This window comes from Calidris pugnax, unplaced genomic scaffold, assembly GCF_001431845.1.
Source record: "Calidris pugnax isolate Ruff unplaced genomic scaffold, ASM143184v1 scaffold164, whole genome shotgun sequence".
In the NCBI taxonomy this organism is placed as follows: domain Eukaryota; kingdom Metazoa; phylum Chordata; class Aves; order Charadriiformes; family Scolopacidae; genus Calidris; species Calidris pugnax.
In genome coordinates, this window is record NW_015090895.1 from 35,142 (window position 1) to 49,648 (window position 14,507).

Genomic DNA, 14,507 nt, shown 5'->3' on the forward strand with positions numbered 1-14,507 from the left:
ACCCCGCGCCCCCCAGCGCGGCGGGTCGGCGAGCCGGGTGTCTGCCTCCCGGTTGGAAGGTGCCGGGCTGAGGCCCGGCGGAGGGGGCGGCGACGAGCGGAGGCGGGGGTCAGGCGGCCGCGTGAGCCTCCTCGCTTCCTCTTCGGGCCAAGATGGCGGGGGACGAGGCGGGAGTGACTCTGGGGCAGCCGCACCTCAGCCGGCAGGACCTCGCCACCTTGGTGAGGCCCGCCCGCCGGGCGCCCCGCGGGACGGGGGGCAGGTGGATGCGGGCGGGGATGCCGAGAATCAGCGGATGCGGGCGACGGGGCCGGGGTTGGGGAGGCCGGGGCTGGGGAGGCCGGGGCGGCCGGGCGCGCCGTTGTGGGGAGGGGACGGCACGGCGGTCGGAGGCTGAGGGGATCCGGGCCTCCCTCTAGGCCCCGCCGCCACCGCCGGGGCCGCTGAGGTCTGAGGGGGCGCAGAAGGCGGCGGTGCTTGTGGGGTGGGGGGAGTCCGAGCTGCAGCACGCCGATGCTGGGGGAAGGGGAAGGTGGCGGTAGTCGCGGGGAGCAGGTTGGGCTGGTCGCAAAGGGTTTGGGTTTGTCGGGATGAGGCGCTTGGCCTGCTGCTGAGGTGAGTCCGAAGCTCGGTGGGTTGGCGTCCCGGTTTTGCGACCGAAGCCACCTTTGTGCGAGATGGGTGGTTTCCCCCTCGTAAAGGGTTCTCTCAGTTAAAGGGTTTCTCTGTTAAAGGTTCTTCTCTCTCTCAAGTAGAACCATACGTTGGTGTTTTGTTTCCCTAGTGGGATGGAAGGATTGATTGCCACCCTTGTCGTGGTTGGTCTACCAAGAAAATTTTCTTGACTACCAAGAAAATCGGTTGCAGTGGCCTCTTGCTGTGGTAGCTTACCTGTTAAATGTCTTACCTGGGCTGTCTCACTTACTACAATTATACACAGGCAAAAGCAGTTGGAAGTCATGGTGCTGCCTCCCTGGTGTTCGACAAACTAGAAGGACTTGTTTGTCTTCACAGTAATAGTGTTTGATGAGGTTTGAGCACAATAATTCTTTTTGCGTTATAGCTAAGCATGTTAGTAATTTCAAAAGTTTCTTTGCTTTCTTTTTTGACCATGGCATGCTCAGAAAGAGCACAGATAAGCCTAGTTGGGAGGTTGGTAGGATTGCCTTTAAGGCCTATACTGTACTTTTTCAGTTGGCCCTTGAATGCTTACAGTTGACTGGAGCTTATAGCTGAATTTGGCCTTATACCAGCGTCAAGGAAAAAAATTGCAGGCGTGCATAATTGTGTGGACCAGGAACATTTCTCTTGATGACAGGGTTTGCATCATGCTTATGTGCTTGTCACCCTGCTAAATGGTGCCATCTGCAGGTCCTGTTCCCATCATTGACTTCAGTGTGTGTACTCATTTCAAGTTAGATATGCAAGTGATATAAACTAAATTGCCTGTGTCAGGTGGACAAAACTTGGCTTGTATTGAACATGTAATACTCAAGAATAGAATGAGGAAGCTTACGCTCTTAACACAGATGTGTTTATTTGATTGTTATACACAGGACCTGCATGTAACAGTATAAACAATGTATGATTTAATGTAAATTAATATATATGTGTTACTTGTGTCTCAGCAAAATATTTATATCCTGTTCCTGCACTGAGGACTCTCTTGGCATCCTGAGTCTTTGGGTGAACTGAACAGCTTACCCATATGAATTCGGTGCAGGATGGAAATTAACTGTAAACAGTTTCAAAAACAGTACAGAGGAACATTTCAGTGGATTTCAGCATTTGTCCAATATTTGAACAAACAGCTTTTTAAAAAAACAAAACAACTCTTTCAGAGTTGTCATTTTAATGATAGGGAATGTATTTGTAAGTATTTTAATTTGCCAAGTGCTACCAGTAGGCTCATGCAACAGGCTATTTAGGACAGCAGAATTTTTGTCTGGTACCCGAAGTAGCAATAACAGGATTTGAGGAAAAACTAAACATTAAAAAAACCACAAACTAAATCCATGATGCTAGTGAAATCTCTGGACCTACTGACTCTAAAGTGTAATTAAATATTGACTATAATGGAACCTTATACCAATTAAACAACTGTTTATTGACAAACCTTTGTTTTTTAAAACACGTGCAGTTCATCATGTAGCCTGTAGAAAGTTTATTTGAATTAGCTTGTTATGTGTAATTTAAGTTTGAGGATGGGTAAGGGGGTTCTGCGTGCTAGAGCTTTTGAGTTTTTATTGGTTTGTTTACTTCCATCTTTCTTTAACACCTCGCAGCCGGTACCAATTTACAGGCAGTGTTTTGATTTGCAACATATACTAATTTACAATCAGGATTTTGTTACTTTTGGTCCTATTTCACGTATGGAATGCAAATCTAGAATTATTTCAATGAGCTTGGTTGGATTTTGCTGAATAGAACTACTGGATAATTTTTAAGAAATTACATACAATACTCTCTAAACATTTATATTTAGGATGAGTAAATTCTAAAATCTCCCTCATACAGGATGTTACCAAGCTGACACCTCTTTCACCAGAAGTCATCAGCAGACAAGCAACAATTAATATAGGTAAACCCAAATTTCTAAAAAAGAGGGGTGCATTAATGTAACTCTTTCTGGTGCTCATGTAGTAGCATATGGTACCTATGTGAGAACATCTTAAAGAAATTCTTACTGAAACAGACAATAATACAGATAAAATGTTTTTATTATGAATTTTGTCAAAGCTCAGGACAAGAGTTGTCAAACCATTTTAATTTTAATAGAACCAATTTTACTTCAAAAACATTCTTGGATGAAGTAGGGAATAGTTGCTAAAGCAAAGTTTGTTTTACAATAAAATTAAGCATTGAAATGGGTTTCGTGAAAATGCAGAGATCTGTCCATTGGGAGCTTAATTTAGGATCTTATTTGTTTAAACAAAAATGATTATGAAACCCATACATGCTTCTGATGGGAGCTCTGGACTTACTGGCTACAGAGAGTTTGGGGTGATTGTGTTGATTGTAATGGAACGTTGCACACTATTAAACAATATGTTGACAAACATTTGCTTTTAAAACATAGGTACAATTGGCCATGTAGCCCATGGAAAGTCGACAGTAGTCAAAGCTATATCTGGAGTTCATACTGTCAGATTTAAAAATGAACTGGAAAGAAATATTACAATCAAGCTGGGCTATGCTAATGCAAAGGTGAGTCTATACTGTAAATCTACCAGATATGTTGCTAATATATTTCAGGGTGGGTGTAAGCTTATAAGTAAATAACCCTTGATGGATTAAACTTTTCCTCATTTTTTTAAACAATTACTTGCAGATTTACAAGCTGGATGACCCAAGCTGTTCCCGGCCAGAGTGTTACCGATCCTGTGGAAGTAGCACCCCAGATGAGTTCCCTACAGACATTCCTGGCACCAAAGGGAACTTTAAACTAGTCAGGTAACTGTAGTAAAACAACTGGTATAAAGTATGTTTACTTCCTTTTACATAGCAAAAAATACTTGGGATTGAGCTGTAAGGTGAACTTATTGTTATGGCAGACCACATGTTCTTACCTGCTGGGTACCTCGATCTAAGGTATCATCTAAACTGCCTTGCTTTTATTAGTCGTGATGCACAGTCCATGGGAGAGCACAGCTGTGTCTTCTGTCCTTGGGTGTTTGCAGGACTCTGAAATGAAATTTTCCTGCTATTAATTTAAATACATTTTAAAGGCACTAGAATGAGAACTAATGTGGACCTCACAGACACCCTTTTTGTAGTCTTTGTGTTCTTACGAAAATATTTTTAAGCTGTTACTTCTCAGCATCTGTCTTGAAATGTTTATTTATCTATCTATTTTAAGGGTGCTTCTAACCTTTATGTCTGTCTAGTCATTCACATAAATCAGTTAGAGAAATTGTTAATTAACTGTTGGACTTCTTTTTAACCTTCTTCTACAACAGGCATGTCTCTTTTGTGGATTGTCCTGGCCATGATATTCTGATGGCTACTATGCTGAACGGTGCAGCAGTAATGGATGCAGCTTTGCTGTTGATAGGTAATGTTTGCTACACAAAAACCGAGCTCTTTTAATATCATGAAGCAAATTTATAGGGGTTTTAAAATTTAGTGGAGCGGGGTGAGCAATGGAAAAAAAAAAAGTACCATAACAAGCTATTTTTTTTAAACGTACCTAGTCTGGTAGCTGGCCCAGTTGAGAGAAGATCAGTTAAGTAAGATGAAACCTTGTAGTGGTATGGTACTGTAAAATTTATATCATTTTATGGAAATGCATTGGCTTACAGGTATATTTCAAATTTCTCTGAAGCTTCAGTTTGCTTTAAATATGTAGTCGTAGCCATACAGGAGAGTCCACAAACGTCAGTACAAACAAGAAACCCCAATGAATATGGATAAAATCAAGGTACAGAAGATTTACCTTGATTTAGACAGTTTTTGATCTGATTTGCAAGCAACGGGAAGTGAATAAAACTTCTTTTTATGTGTCTCTAGAAGAATTTAGTGCTCGCTGGTGATAAATAGCTATTATGATATCTGGATATGACATGTCAACAAACAAGACCAGCAGCTTCAGACACTGTAGTTTAAATAGTCTGAGATAGCCGATAAGCCATCATTCCTCCTGCCTGTTTAGATCTAGAAAATGGGATAGACCAAATTTCAGGTGTGATTAACCACCACAATGGCACATCAGGCCAAAGCTGGCTTGTTGGATGGCTGAAATCCAAAGCATGCTGATAAATGTCCTATTCACATGCTTGATATATTTATTGTGTGTTAGAGAATTTGGGGATCTTGACGTTTTTATGACTTTGGTGATATAAAAAACCACAGAATTTTAAGATACTTCTTGGAAGGTGAATTGTATGTTATGGTTGTCAGTACTGAGGTGTCTGAAGACCTAAAGGATGAAATAAGTCAAGTAAACAGAAGTTATCTGTCAGTATCTTTGGAAATTTTAAATGTGTGTTTCTGTTGGGAGCAAGTATAATGGGAGACTCAGGCAACCTCTCTGTCTGATATTGTGAAGAAGCTAAAGCCAGCAGTTCTGGGGAAGTGTAGGTGCTTATTAACTTGGATGCTTCACGTATAGGTTACTGAGAGCTGACTGTCTTTATTAAAAAAGATAGAATGGAAAGTAGATGTCCTAATTGTAGGAGTTTTATCTATCTTGATAGTTTCTATATTGCAGTCACTTTTCTTCTTTCAGCTGGTAATGAGTCATGCCCTCAACCCCAGACCTCAGAACATCTAGCTGCTATAGAAATCATGAAACTGAAACACATTTTGATTCTACAGAATAAGATTGATTTGGTGAAGGAGAGCCAGGCTAAAGAACAGTATGAACAGATTCTTGCATTTGTACAAGGTAAGTTTTCAACAGCAGAAATCCAGTTTGTGGTGGAAATTCTTCGGTATTGGGACAAAACTGAGCGGTTTTCTGTATCTTTATAGAAGAGCTTCTCTTACGTAGACAGTGCTGGTGTACGTAATTTGTTAATCTAAAAAACAGACCTTTGGAGTTGTGCTTCTTATCCGTTTCAGACAGCTTATGTACAATAGTGTTATGGCTCTTGGTCAGAGCTTTTGATGTAAACTAATAGCAGTAGCTCTTGTCCAGTAGCTTTCCCTGAGTTTATGGTTTCTTCTTAGTATTGTCTCCTCTTGGATTTTTCTCTGCTAAAGATTGTACTGTGCTTTTACTGCAGTGCAGGAGGGAATGAAGCAGTACTTTCCAGGGGCACCTTGGAGGTATAAATATGTTAGTTACTTTTATCTAATCACAAAAGATTTGTCTTTCATCTCTCTCTCTGTAAGTCCAGTTTAGACAGAGTTATCCTACTCCATCCATAATTTTCTGCTCGACTTTAATCTACAGCTTTGAGTTTCGTCTTTCCCAGGAGCTTTCGCTGTTTTACCCGCTTATCTGCTTTAGCTGGGGTATGAAAAGCTGCAGAGCTAGATTGTCACTATCAAAAGTAGCCAGTGTCTCTTTTTTTTTTCTTTTTTTTTTTTTTTTAGTTCAGAACTGTGGCCTTGTGTAAGCTCTTCTTAACAGCTACATTGTCCAAGTGGCTTGATCTGTAAATTTGGAGTTCTTTGTGAGACCTTGAGTTATCACAAAAAACATGGATATAATTAAAACTAATTACATTTAACAAGCCTTGATAACTAAATAAATTATTCCACAAAGTTAGGATTTTTCAAAAATACGTATTTGCATTGCAAAACTTAGGAAACAGATCATTAAATTGATAGGAATTTTAGTTCATCAGAAGGAAATCTTACTGTAAAATTGATACTGATGAATCAAATACTGACATCTCTCTGAGGAAATTATCTTAAGAATATTTCTGATCACAATGTAAGACGTGAATTCTGCCTTAGAGCAGAAGATTCTGTAAAGCTGTTCAGTACACAATTATCCAGAGGCAACACGACTGCCTCAAAGTAGGTCGGGCTGGTTTGAGCTAAAATGTTGAAGGGAAGGGTAAATGTTCTGATACTGCTTTGGGAAATACATATAAAATGTACCTTGAAATTCATGAATATTTTTAACAATGACAGAACACTTGGTCGTGTTGCTTTAAATACTGTGTTAAGCCTTCATGTTGAACTTGATTTTTGTTTAGGTACAGTTGCAGAAGGAGCTCCAATAATTCCAATCTCAGCACAGTTGAAATACAACATTGAGGTAGTTTGTGAGTATATAGTGAAGAAAATCCCAGTCCCTTTGCGAGACTTCACATCTGAACCAAGGCTTATTGGTACGTAAACAATTAGGTCGGGGTTTTTGGGGCTAATGATTTATTACAGGTATAGTATGTTGCTGAATGCTCTTGAGAGGTAGGTTTTAAAGGAGTGTTTAGTGCACCCTGATTTTTAAACTTGCGTTTTAAAGATGTATTGTTTATTCATAGTAAATTGCTATAGTTACATCTCTTTGAGGTAATTGCTGGTTTTTATGTATGGTCTGTGTGTATGACAGCATTAAAACGCAATAAAGATGAGAAACTTACCTGTGTCTTAAAACTTTCCTTTAGGTACTATGAGTTTAAATTTGATTTAACAAGTATTGACAAATTGTTGGATTTGAAAATTAAATTATTTCTATCAAAATCTTCTAGGTAGCCTGGTTAGATTTTCTGTGTTAGAGTCCTACTGTTTCCTGAAAGCCTGAAATTCAGTTCCACTACAATGACTTCATTTGTTTGCTTTTTTTCCCCCAGACAAAACAAGGGAAATCTACAACACATATGTTCAGTATGCATAAAAATTGACTATGTTAAAATAAGGTTACAATACTCACAATCAACATTGTGAATATTGAATGAGTCTTTTAACATGGTTGATTGTTGCTTTCTTTTTCAGATACTGATATTTAACATATTTTTTTTAAATGCAGAAACAGTTTAAAAAGCTGGTTTTGATATGAGCAGCTTAATTGGTTTTGAGAAAAAAAATTAGCTCTACAGTTAAAAATTCAGAATATTCATCATATTTTAGTGTTATCCCTGAACTGTGTTTGTAAATATTATATAAATATGTGTATACCTTAAGAAGACTAGGGAAGCAAAGCAGCTAAAGAAAGACAGCAATTCTTTACAAAAATGATTTTAAATATAAACTTGGTTATGGTTTATTCTTTTCAGTAATTAGATCTTTTGATGTCAACAAGCCTGGCTGTGAAGTTGATGACCTTAAGGGGGGCGTAGCTGGTGGCAGTATTCTAAAGGGTGTTTTAAAGGTAACCTTTTCCCTCTCTTGTCTGGAGACTTGTAATTATAAAAATGAGTAGAGTTTTTGCATGTGTAGTATGAAATGAATCTTTATAATTGAATGTTTTTTAAAATAGAACACAGCCAGATGGCACCTATACTGTCTGTGCTTCGTTTTCGCTTTCCTGTTTTAAAATACCAGAACAAGAAACATGTATTTTTGTTACTGTAGTCTTAACTTTTGCTAATAATGATACTGATTTCATTGCTTATAGAAATTAAAGGATTTTTTTTTTTTTTTTTTTTTTTTTTTTTACAACTTACCACTTTAACTAACTGAATTACTGGGGGGAGAGAGGGGAGCAAAAAAACTTTAAAGGTACTTCTGAAGTGTGTATAGGTTCCCACAGGTTCCACTTCCCCATTTAAGTATTCTTCTTCTATTCAATTTTTTTTATTTTGCTTGTGGGATACTATGATAAATAGAAACCTTAAAAGTTGCTGTGTTAGACTGGTAAGCAAACTACATCTTTGGACATTTATACAACTTTGGATTTTCTTTGTCTTGTGGTTTATTGATGCTGATCAGTTGCACTGATTGAATTAACTCAACTTTTCTCAGTGCAGACATTTCTAAATGAAATGTCGCTTAAAAAATAAACTAAAATTTAAATACTGGAATTATTGCTGATAAATATCTTTTGCTAAAGCAGTTTTGTAAATTGTGTTGAAGAGAAAATCAGTTGCTTCATTGGCTGCAAGATACAGAGCTTTCAATATTGTTCGATTTGCAGTAAACAGTGCAACAGAAGTCCTAGAAGTTCTACAGTAGACCAGAACCAAGGACTTTGTATAAATAGATCCTGAGATAAGTAGGTCTTATCTGTGACTAGTAGTTAGCTCTATGTTCCTGTGAAACAACCAGTTAATCACTTTTTCACTTTTGTAATTAGGTGGGCCAGGAGATTGAGGTCCGGCCTGGTATTGTGTCCAAGGACAGTGAAGGAAAACTCATGTGCAAGCCCATCTTTTCCAAAATTGTGTCACTCTTTGCTGAACACAATGATCTACAATATGCTGCTCCAGGAGGTCTTATAGGTAAGAATATTCTCTTATCAAAAGATGCATTTCTTCATGGTTATTGAAAACACTTGGTTTCACTTAACAGTGAATTTCAGTGTAGTGAACAAAAAGGCTGTGAGCAATTTTAAATAATACATATATCTAGAAAGATACAGAGAGACAACATGGGTGTGAAAATTAGATGTTCAATAAATAAATAATTTTACTGAATGTCCGTGGCCAACTCAGATTAACTTGCATTGTTAATTGTACCGGCTTTAATGGTAGAAGGTTTCTTCATCTGTCTTGCTGACATTCTGAAAGTCCTGTCAGGTAATAGGAAATTCCCAGTACATTCTCAGTTTGTTAGGTTGAGGTCTCCTTCAAATATTTTAATATGTAAATATGACAGCTACCTTGCAATTACTCCTTGTGACTTTCCTTGTTTTGTTGTAGGTGTTGGAACTAAGATTGATCCAACTTTGTGTCGGGCTGACCGAATGGTAGGCCAGGTTCTTGGAGCAGTTGGAGCACTGCCGGAAATATTTACAGAGCTAGAAATTTCCTATTTCTTGTTGAGACGACTATTAGGTGTGCGCACTGAAGGAGACAAGAAAGCTGCAAAGGTCTGTACCCCTTTGTTAAGAAAGATAACACTATGGGATTTTTCTTTCCCATTTCTTTTACTAACTTCTTGTGCTAAATTTTAGTAGTAAGTAAATTTTTTAATTCATGTAGTAGGTTTCTCATTCATATATGCTTGTCACAAAACTTACCTGTTTGATTAATATTATAGAAGAATACTTTTCAGAGGAGTAGAAATTCGTATCAGAGTAGTTTGAAGTACCATAAAGTATGTGTCTTTTGAAGTTAGGTATTCTTCTGAACGTCTTGGTAGTTGTTTTTCTTTGCTGTCAGCCTATTTGTGCAATAATTAGTTTTGCATACATACTGATCTACTTACTACTTACATGCTTTTTATAGATTCTTTCTCTGAAGAACTTCTTAAAGCTAAATACTTTTGAAACAGTGTAGTTGAAAAGAAACTGAACTTGATGCCCAAAGCTAAATACTTTTGAAACACTGTAGTTGAAAAGAAACTGAACTTGATGCACAAGTCACATTTTCCATTGTCCATTTTACACAAATCAAACTAGAAGATTATAGTTTTCCCTGTTAGTAGTAAAATCTGTTAACTGCTTCATGCAACAGTGAATTGTCTCAGTTGTCTCTTTAGCCTGTGAAATGAATTATTTTTTGAAAAATCATTTTGATGTAGGGAGGCATAAGGGAAATTACCATTCTTTTATATAATCTGGATATTCTATAACATTTCAATTTGTAACAATTTCTGAGACTGCACATACTGTATTAAAAGCAAAACCAATCTTCAGGATGTTTTGGCATGATACACTTTATTGGGATTTCTCCACAGTAGGAACCTGCAGTACTACATACCCAGTATTTACATATTTATCCTTTCTCAGGAGTTAAAATATAAACTTTATTCACTGACACTTCTGTGCATGGTTTATGTGTGTGTATTTAATAGGTTTTTTTGTTTCTCAGCTATATCTTTTCTTTGTGGCATCTAGATAACAGGAGATACTTAATATTCTGTGCATGGTTTATCTATGTGTATTTAATAGGTTTTTTTGTTTCTCAGCTATATCTTCTCTTTGTGGCATCTAGATAACAGGACATACTTAATATTGCTTGTAGTATGTTATTTATTGGGGTTTTTTTAATACTAAAGCTTATGTTTCAAAGTTTTGTATGTTTTACTTCAGGTGCAAAAATTATCCAAGAATGAAGTTTTAATGGTAAACATAGGATCCCTATCTACTGGAGGGAGAGTCAGTGCAGTAAAGGCTGATTTGGGGAAGATTGTGCTAACTAACCCAGTATGCACAGAAGTGGGAGAAAAAATTGCCCTGAGTCGAAGAGTTGAGAAACACTGGCGGTAAGTTGGTGCTAAATTGGTAGAGTATCCAGTTGTTTTCATGTTAGCAAAGAAAAAACCAACCAAAAAAAACCCAAACAAAAAAAAAAAAATCACCAAAAAAACCCAACCACAGATCTGATTTCGCTCTAGATACATGTCTGTTTTTTAAAATTCTTCTGGGTTTTCCTAACACATTGCCACCACTGTTGTGGGATGCTTCATTTCATTTCTAGCCTCTTCTAAAAGCAGCTTTGTAATGGGTATGTATCAATTACCTAAAGACAGGGAAACATCTGCGGTTTGTTGCCAGATTACAGCCAGGCTGTAACTGAGCCAACAGTAGGCTATCTTGGCAGCAGCCCAAGCACAGATCTGATTTTGCTCTAGATACATGTCTGTTTTTAAAATTCTTCTGGATTTTCCTAGCACATTGACACCACTGTTGTGGGATGCTTCATTTCGTTTCTAGCCTCTTCTAAAAGAAGCTTTGTAATGGGTACATATCAATTACTTAAAGACAGGGAAACATCTGCAGTTTGTTGCCAGATTACAGCCTGAGCCAACAGTAGGCTATCTTGGCAGCAGACTTTGAAAATTCTAGTTATGCTAAGGCAAAGCCCATCTTTATACACACCCAAGTGAGTGATGTGCAACCTGTGGAGCTGTATGTGACTCGTAGTGCCGCTTTGAGGTAATAGCAGGGGAATGGAGGAGGGATTTTCTGAGGTTCAAGTACTTTGAAAAGAACGAAAAAAGCATCAACTGGATTGACCAATTCAAATTCCAATTATAAAATGGCTGACTGCAAAGAAGCATCTGAGGCTGAAAAAGATGAGCAGAATTGGTTGATGATTCATGTTAAGCTTGGTGCTATACTTCTCTTTAGATGGTTATGCATACTGTACCTGTTACGTGCTCCATAGGACTACATGAATATCATAAGAACATTAAGGGTATTTACATTCATTGACCCTGCGCAGCCCTTGTAGTACGAGGGGAAAGCATAAGGTCTTTAGATGGTTATGCATACTGTACCTATTATGTGCTCCATAAGACTACATGAATATCATAAGAACATTCATTGACCATCACAGCCCTTGTAGTACGAGGGGAAAGCATAAGGGAATGTAGCCATTCACACAAGCAGTCCCTACCATATGAAAAAGATTCAAGCTTTAAATATCCATGGGTGTGTGTTTCTTCTCCACGTCAACAGGAGAGCATAGATGAGAATTCAGTGCTTGCTGTCTCAGAGCTAGCTGACAAATTAAGGAAGATTCCCTGAAAAAACCCCAATTAAAATATAACATCTCTTGAAGGGGGGTGGGGACAAAAAAAGACAGGACGCAAATTAAGTCAGGGAAGGAGGCAGAAAGAAGAGGAGAAACTATTTATATTGGAAATGATGCTTTCTTTGAGCTATAGGCTGACAGCCTGTGTAAATTTTAATGTGAGTTTTGTGGCTTCTGTAGATTACTTCCCACTTGAAAACCATGACCATATTTTGCCAAAAAGCCCACTTGTCTCTTGTTTATGGGGTGAACAAGTAGTGGCAGCCTACTATGAAGATCCTGTTGTTAAAAAGTTGCCTTCTGTGCTGTAATAAATGGTCAAAGGGACAACATAATGAGAAAAAGGGAAGGAGGCAAACTGCGAAAAGCAGCAAAATAAAATCCAACTGGAGTAAAGACAATATACAGTTGGTGGTGTGAAAATGAACTTGTAGCCTGAAGCAATGGAGTACTGAAAAGATGGAATAAAGTGAGAAAGCAAGAGATGAACAGGAAGTATAAAATAGAAAGTAAATATGTAGAAGCAGAGAGGTTTTAACAGCAAATGGCTCAAGGAAACAGGGTACAATAGTGATTCCAAGGAACAGTATTTCGTATATATACAGTAATTCATATGTGGAGTAGTTATGACCTATGGATATAGTCCTAAAAAGTGGCAAGTGAGAAACTAATATACTTCAGTTCTTTTTCTGATGTCCAGAGACAGGCTCTACTGCTCAGCAAATTAAATAGAAATGCACATGTTGTTTCTGTGTATCTCCATGCCAGAATTCAGAAATGTTTTAAAGACAGTTGTCCTAATAACATGGACTGCCTGCTGATTGTAGAAATGTACATAATGTTCATTTCTTTTATAAGCATATTTTTCTAAGGCAACGGTGGCCTATAAAAGGGGCCTTAATGTTACTGTATATAAATAGCACAACTTACCTGAGAGTTGAGTTACCTTTTATAGGTTATATGTTCATTGAGAGTTACAGCTCTATTTGTAATCTTACTGTCATCTTCTCTGAATCTTCACATTCTCATTTCTATTTGAAAGTAGTGCAGCACTGCAGGCGTAGGTGAGAGAGATCAAGCTGTGAGCAGATTTACAGTCCACCAGTACAACAGAAGTTAAAACATTTTCAGAATTCTAGTTTACTACTCAAAGAGACATCCTTAACTTACTATGAACATACAAATGTTCCCCGTCCCTCGCTTTTTTAATCTGTATTTCCACTAACCACTCTTAAGCTTTGTAGGATATTTTGGGTGGGAGAGAAGTGGAGAAATGCAGAATGTGAGAACTGAAGGCGTAAGAATGACAGCAGGATGTTGATTTATCCTGGATGTTTCTGACTACTATTAAAAGTAATACAAACTGTTTTTCTTTTTCCAGTTTAATTGGTTGGGGTCAAATCAGAAGAGGAGTGACAATCAAGCCAACTGTTGATGATGACTGAAGAACAAAAGAGTGCTTCATTTTTAAAGATGAAGTGCCTATTTCTATTTCGCAGGGGGTATATTTTCACAGTGGAATTGGAAGCTGTGCAAACATCATCTTTGAGTTGTATGGCTGTCCTCATACATTTTATTGAATTTTACCCTCTTACTAAAATACTAGTCACTATCACCATTAAAAGTGTAAAAGAATTGGCATAGAAGTGGGTTTAATTATCCACATCTTAGTAGAAATTAATTGTACATGTCCCATGGCATGTCTAATTTATGTTACTTTGTGTTTCAGACATATCTGTTTAATATCAGTCAAGCCAGCCCCAGTGTAACACACAAACTATAAATCTGATACTGAAATAAAATATTGCTTATTTTCATTAATTCATACAACTTTTCTGAGTAACAAAAGACTGCAGTGATTGTTCAACCAGTGGAAGTATTAAAAGGAAAGAAAAAAAACCCAACAAACTCCCCTTGAAGACTATTATCTTTTCTGCACAACACTTTATTTTGTTTAGACAGGTGTTTACAGCAAAAACTTACTTTCTTAGTTTCTATGGTTCTGACTTTAGGTTTCTACCTGTATTACACTTTGTAATTAGGATGGCAATGTTGACTGACTTAAATTTGTCACTTCCAATATTATGAGGAATTTTGGTTATACCCCCAAAGGAAAACTACAAGTAAACTGGATCTGAACTAGCAGTATTGGTTTTAACTTTATTTTAGAATGGATTTACAAAAAGAATGTGATTAATTTGAAACGTAGGTGTTTGTCATCATGGAACTCTGTGTGAGTGACTACAGAGTAGGAGTAAACTGCTTATTTCAAAGTTATATTGAGTGAATATTAGGTATGATCTTGAACTATAGTGTCTGGAAAAGGCAGTGGAAAGGAGTGATTGTGGGTGGGGGTCGAGGGGGAGACAGAATTCAGAATGAGATGAGGATAAAGGTGTAAAACCACTTTTTCTTACCTAGCCTGAATCACACTCCTTAGGAGAAAACATGTAATAAACTTACTGTAGGGTG

General features: G+C 37.7%; 1 protein-coding gene across 1 annotated transcript; it reads left to right on the plus strand.

Annotated features, from left to right (window-relative positions):
• Positions 1–9: 9 nt before the first annotated feature.
• On the plus strand, positions 10–14,180 carry EIF2S3 (eukaryotic translation initiation factor 2 subunit gamma). The gene is made up of 12 exons (XM_014948349.1): positions 10–221; positions 2,518–2,581; positions 3,080–3,207; positions 3,332–3,453; positions 3,960–4,054; positions 5,228–5,386; positions 6,651–6,785; positions 7,671–7,765; positions 8,690–8,834; positions 9,255–9,424; positions 10,589–10,761; positions 13,417–14,180. The coding sequence occupies exons 1-12, from the start codon at positions 153–155 to the stop codon at positions 13,478–13,480; spliced, it is 1,419 nt and encodes a 472-aa protein (XP_014803835.1). The 5' UTR covers positions 10–152; the 3' UTR covers positions 13,481–14,180.
• The last annotated feature ends 327 nt before the right edge of the window (positions 14,181–14,507 follow it).

Coding starts and splice junctions, on each gene's coding strand:
- EIF2S3 (XM_014948349.1), top strand. CDS start 153: ATGGCGGGGGACGAGGCGGGAGTGACTCTGGGGCAGCCGCACCTCAGC. Junction 3,208..3,331: donor TGGGCTATGCTAATGCAAAG/GTGAGTCTATAC, acceptor AATTACTTGCAG/ATTTACAAGCTGGATGACCC. Junction 6,786..7,670: donor ATCTGAACCAAGGCTTATTG/GTACGTAAACAA, acceptor TATTCTTTTCAG/TAATTAGATCTTTTGATGTC.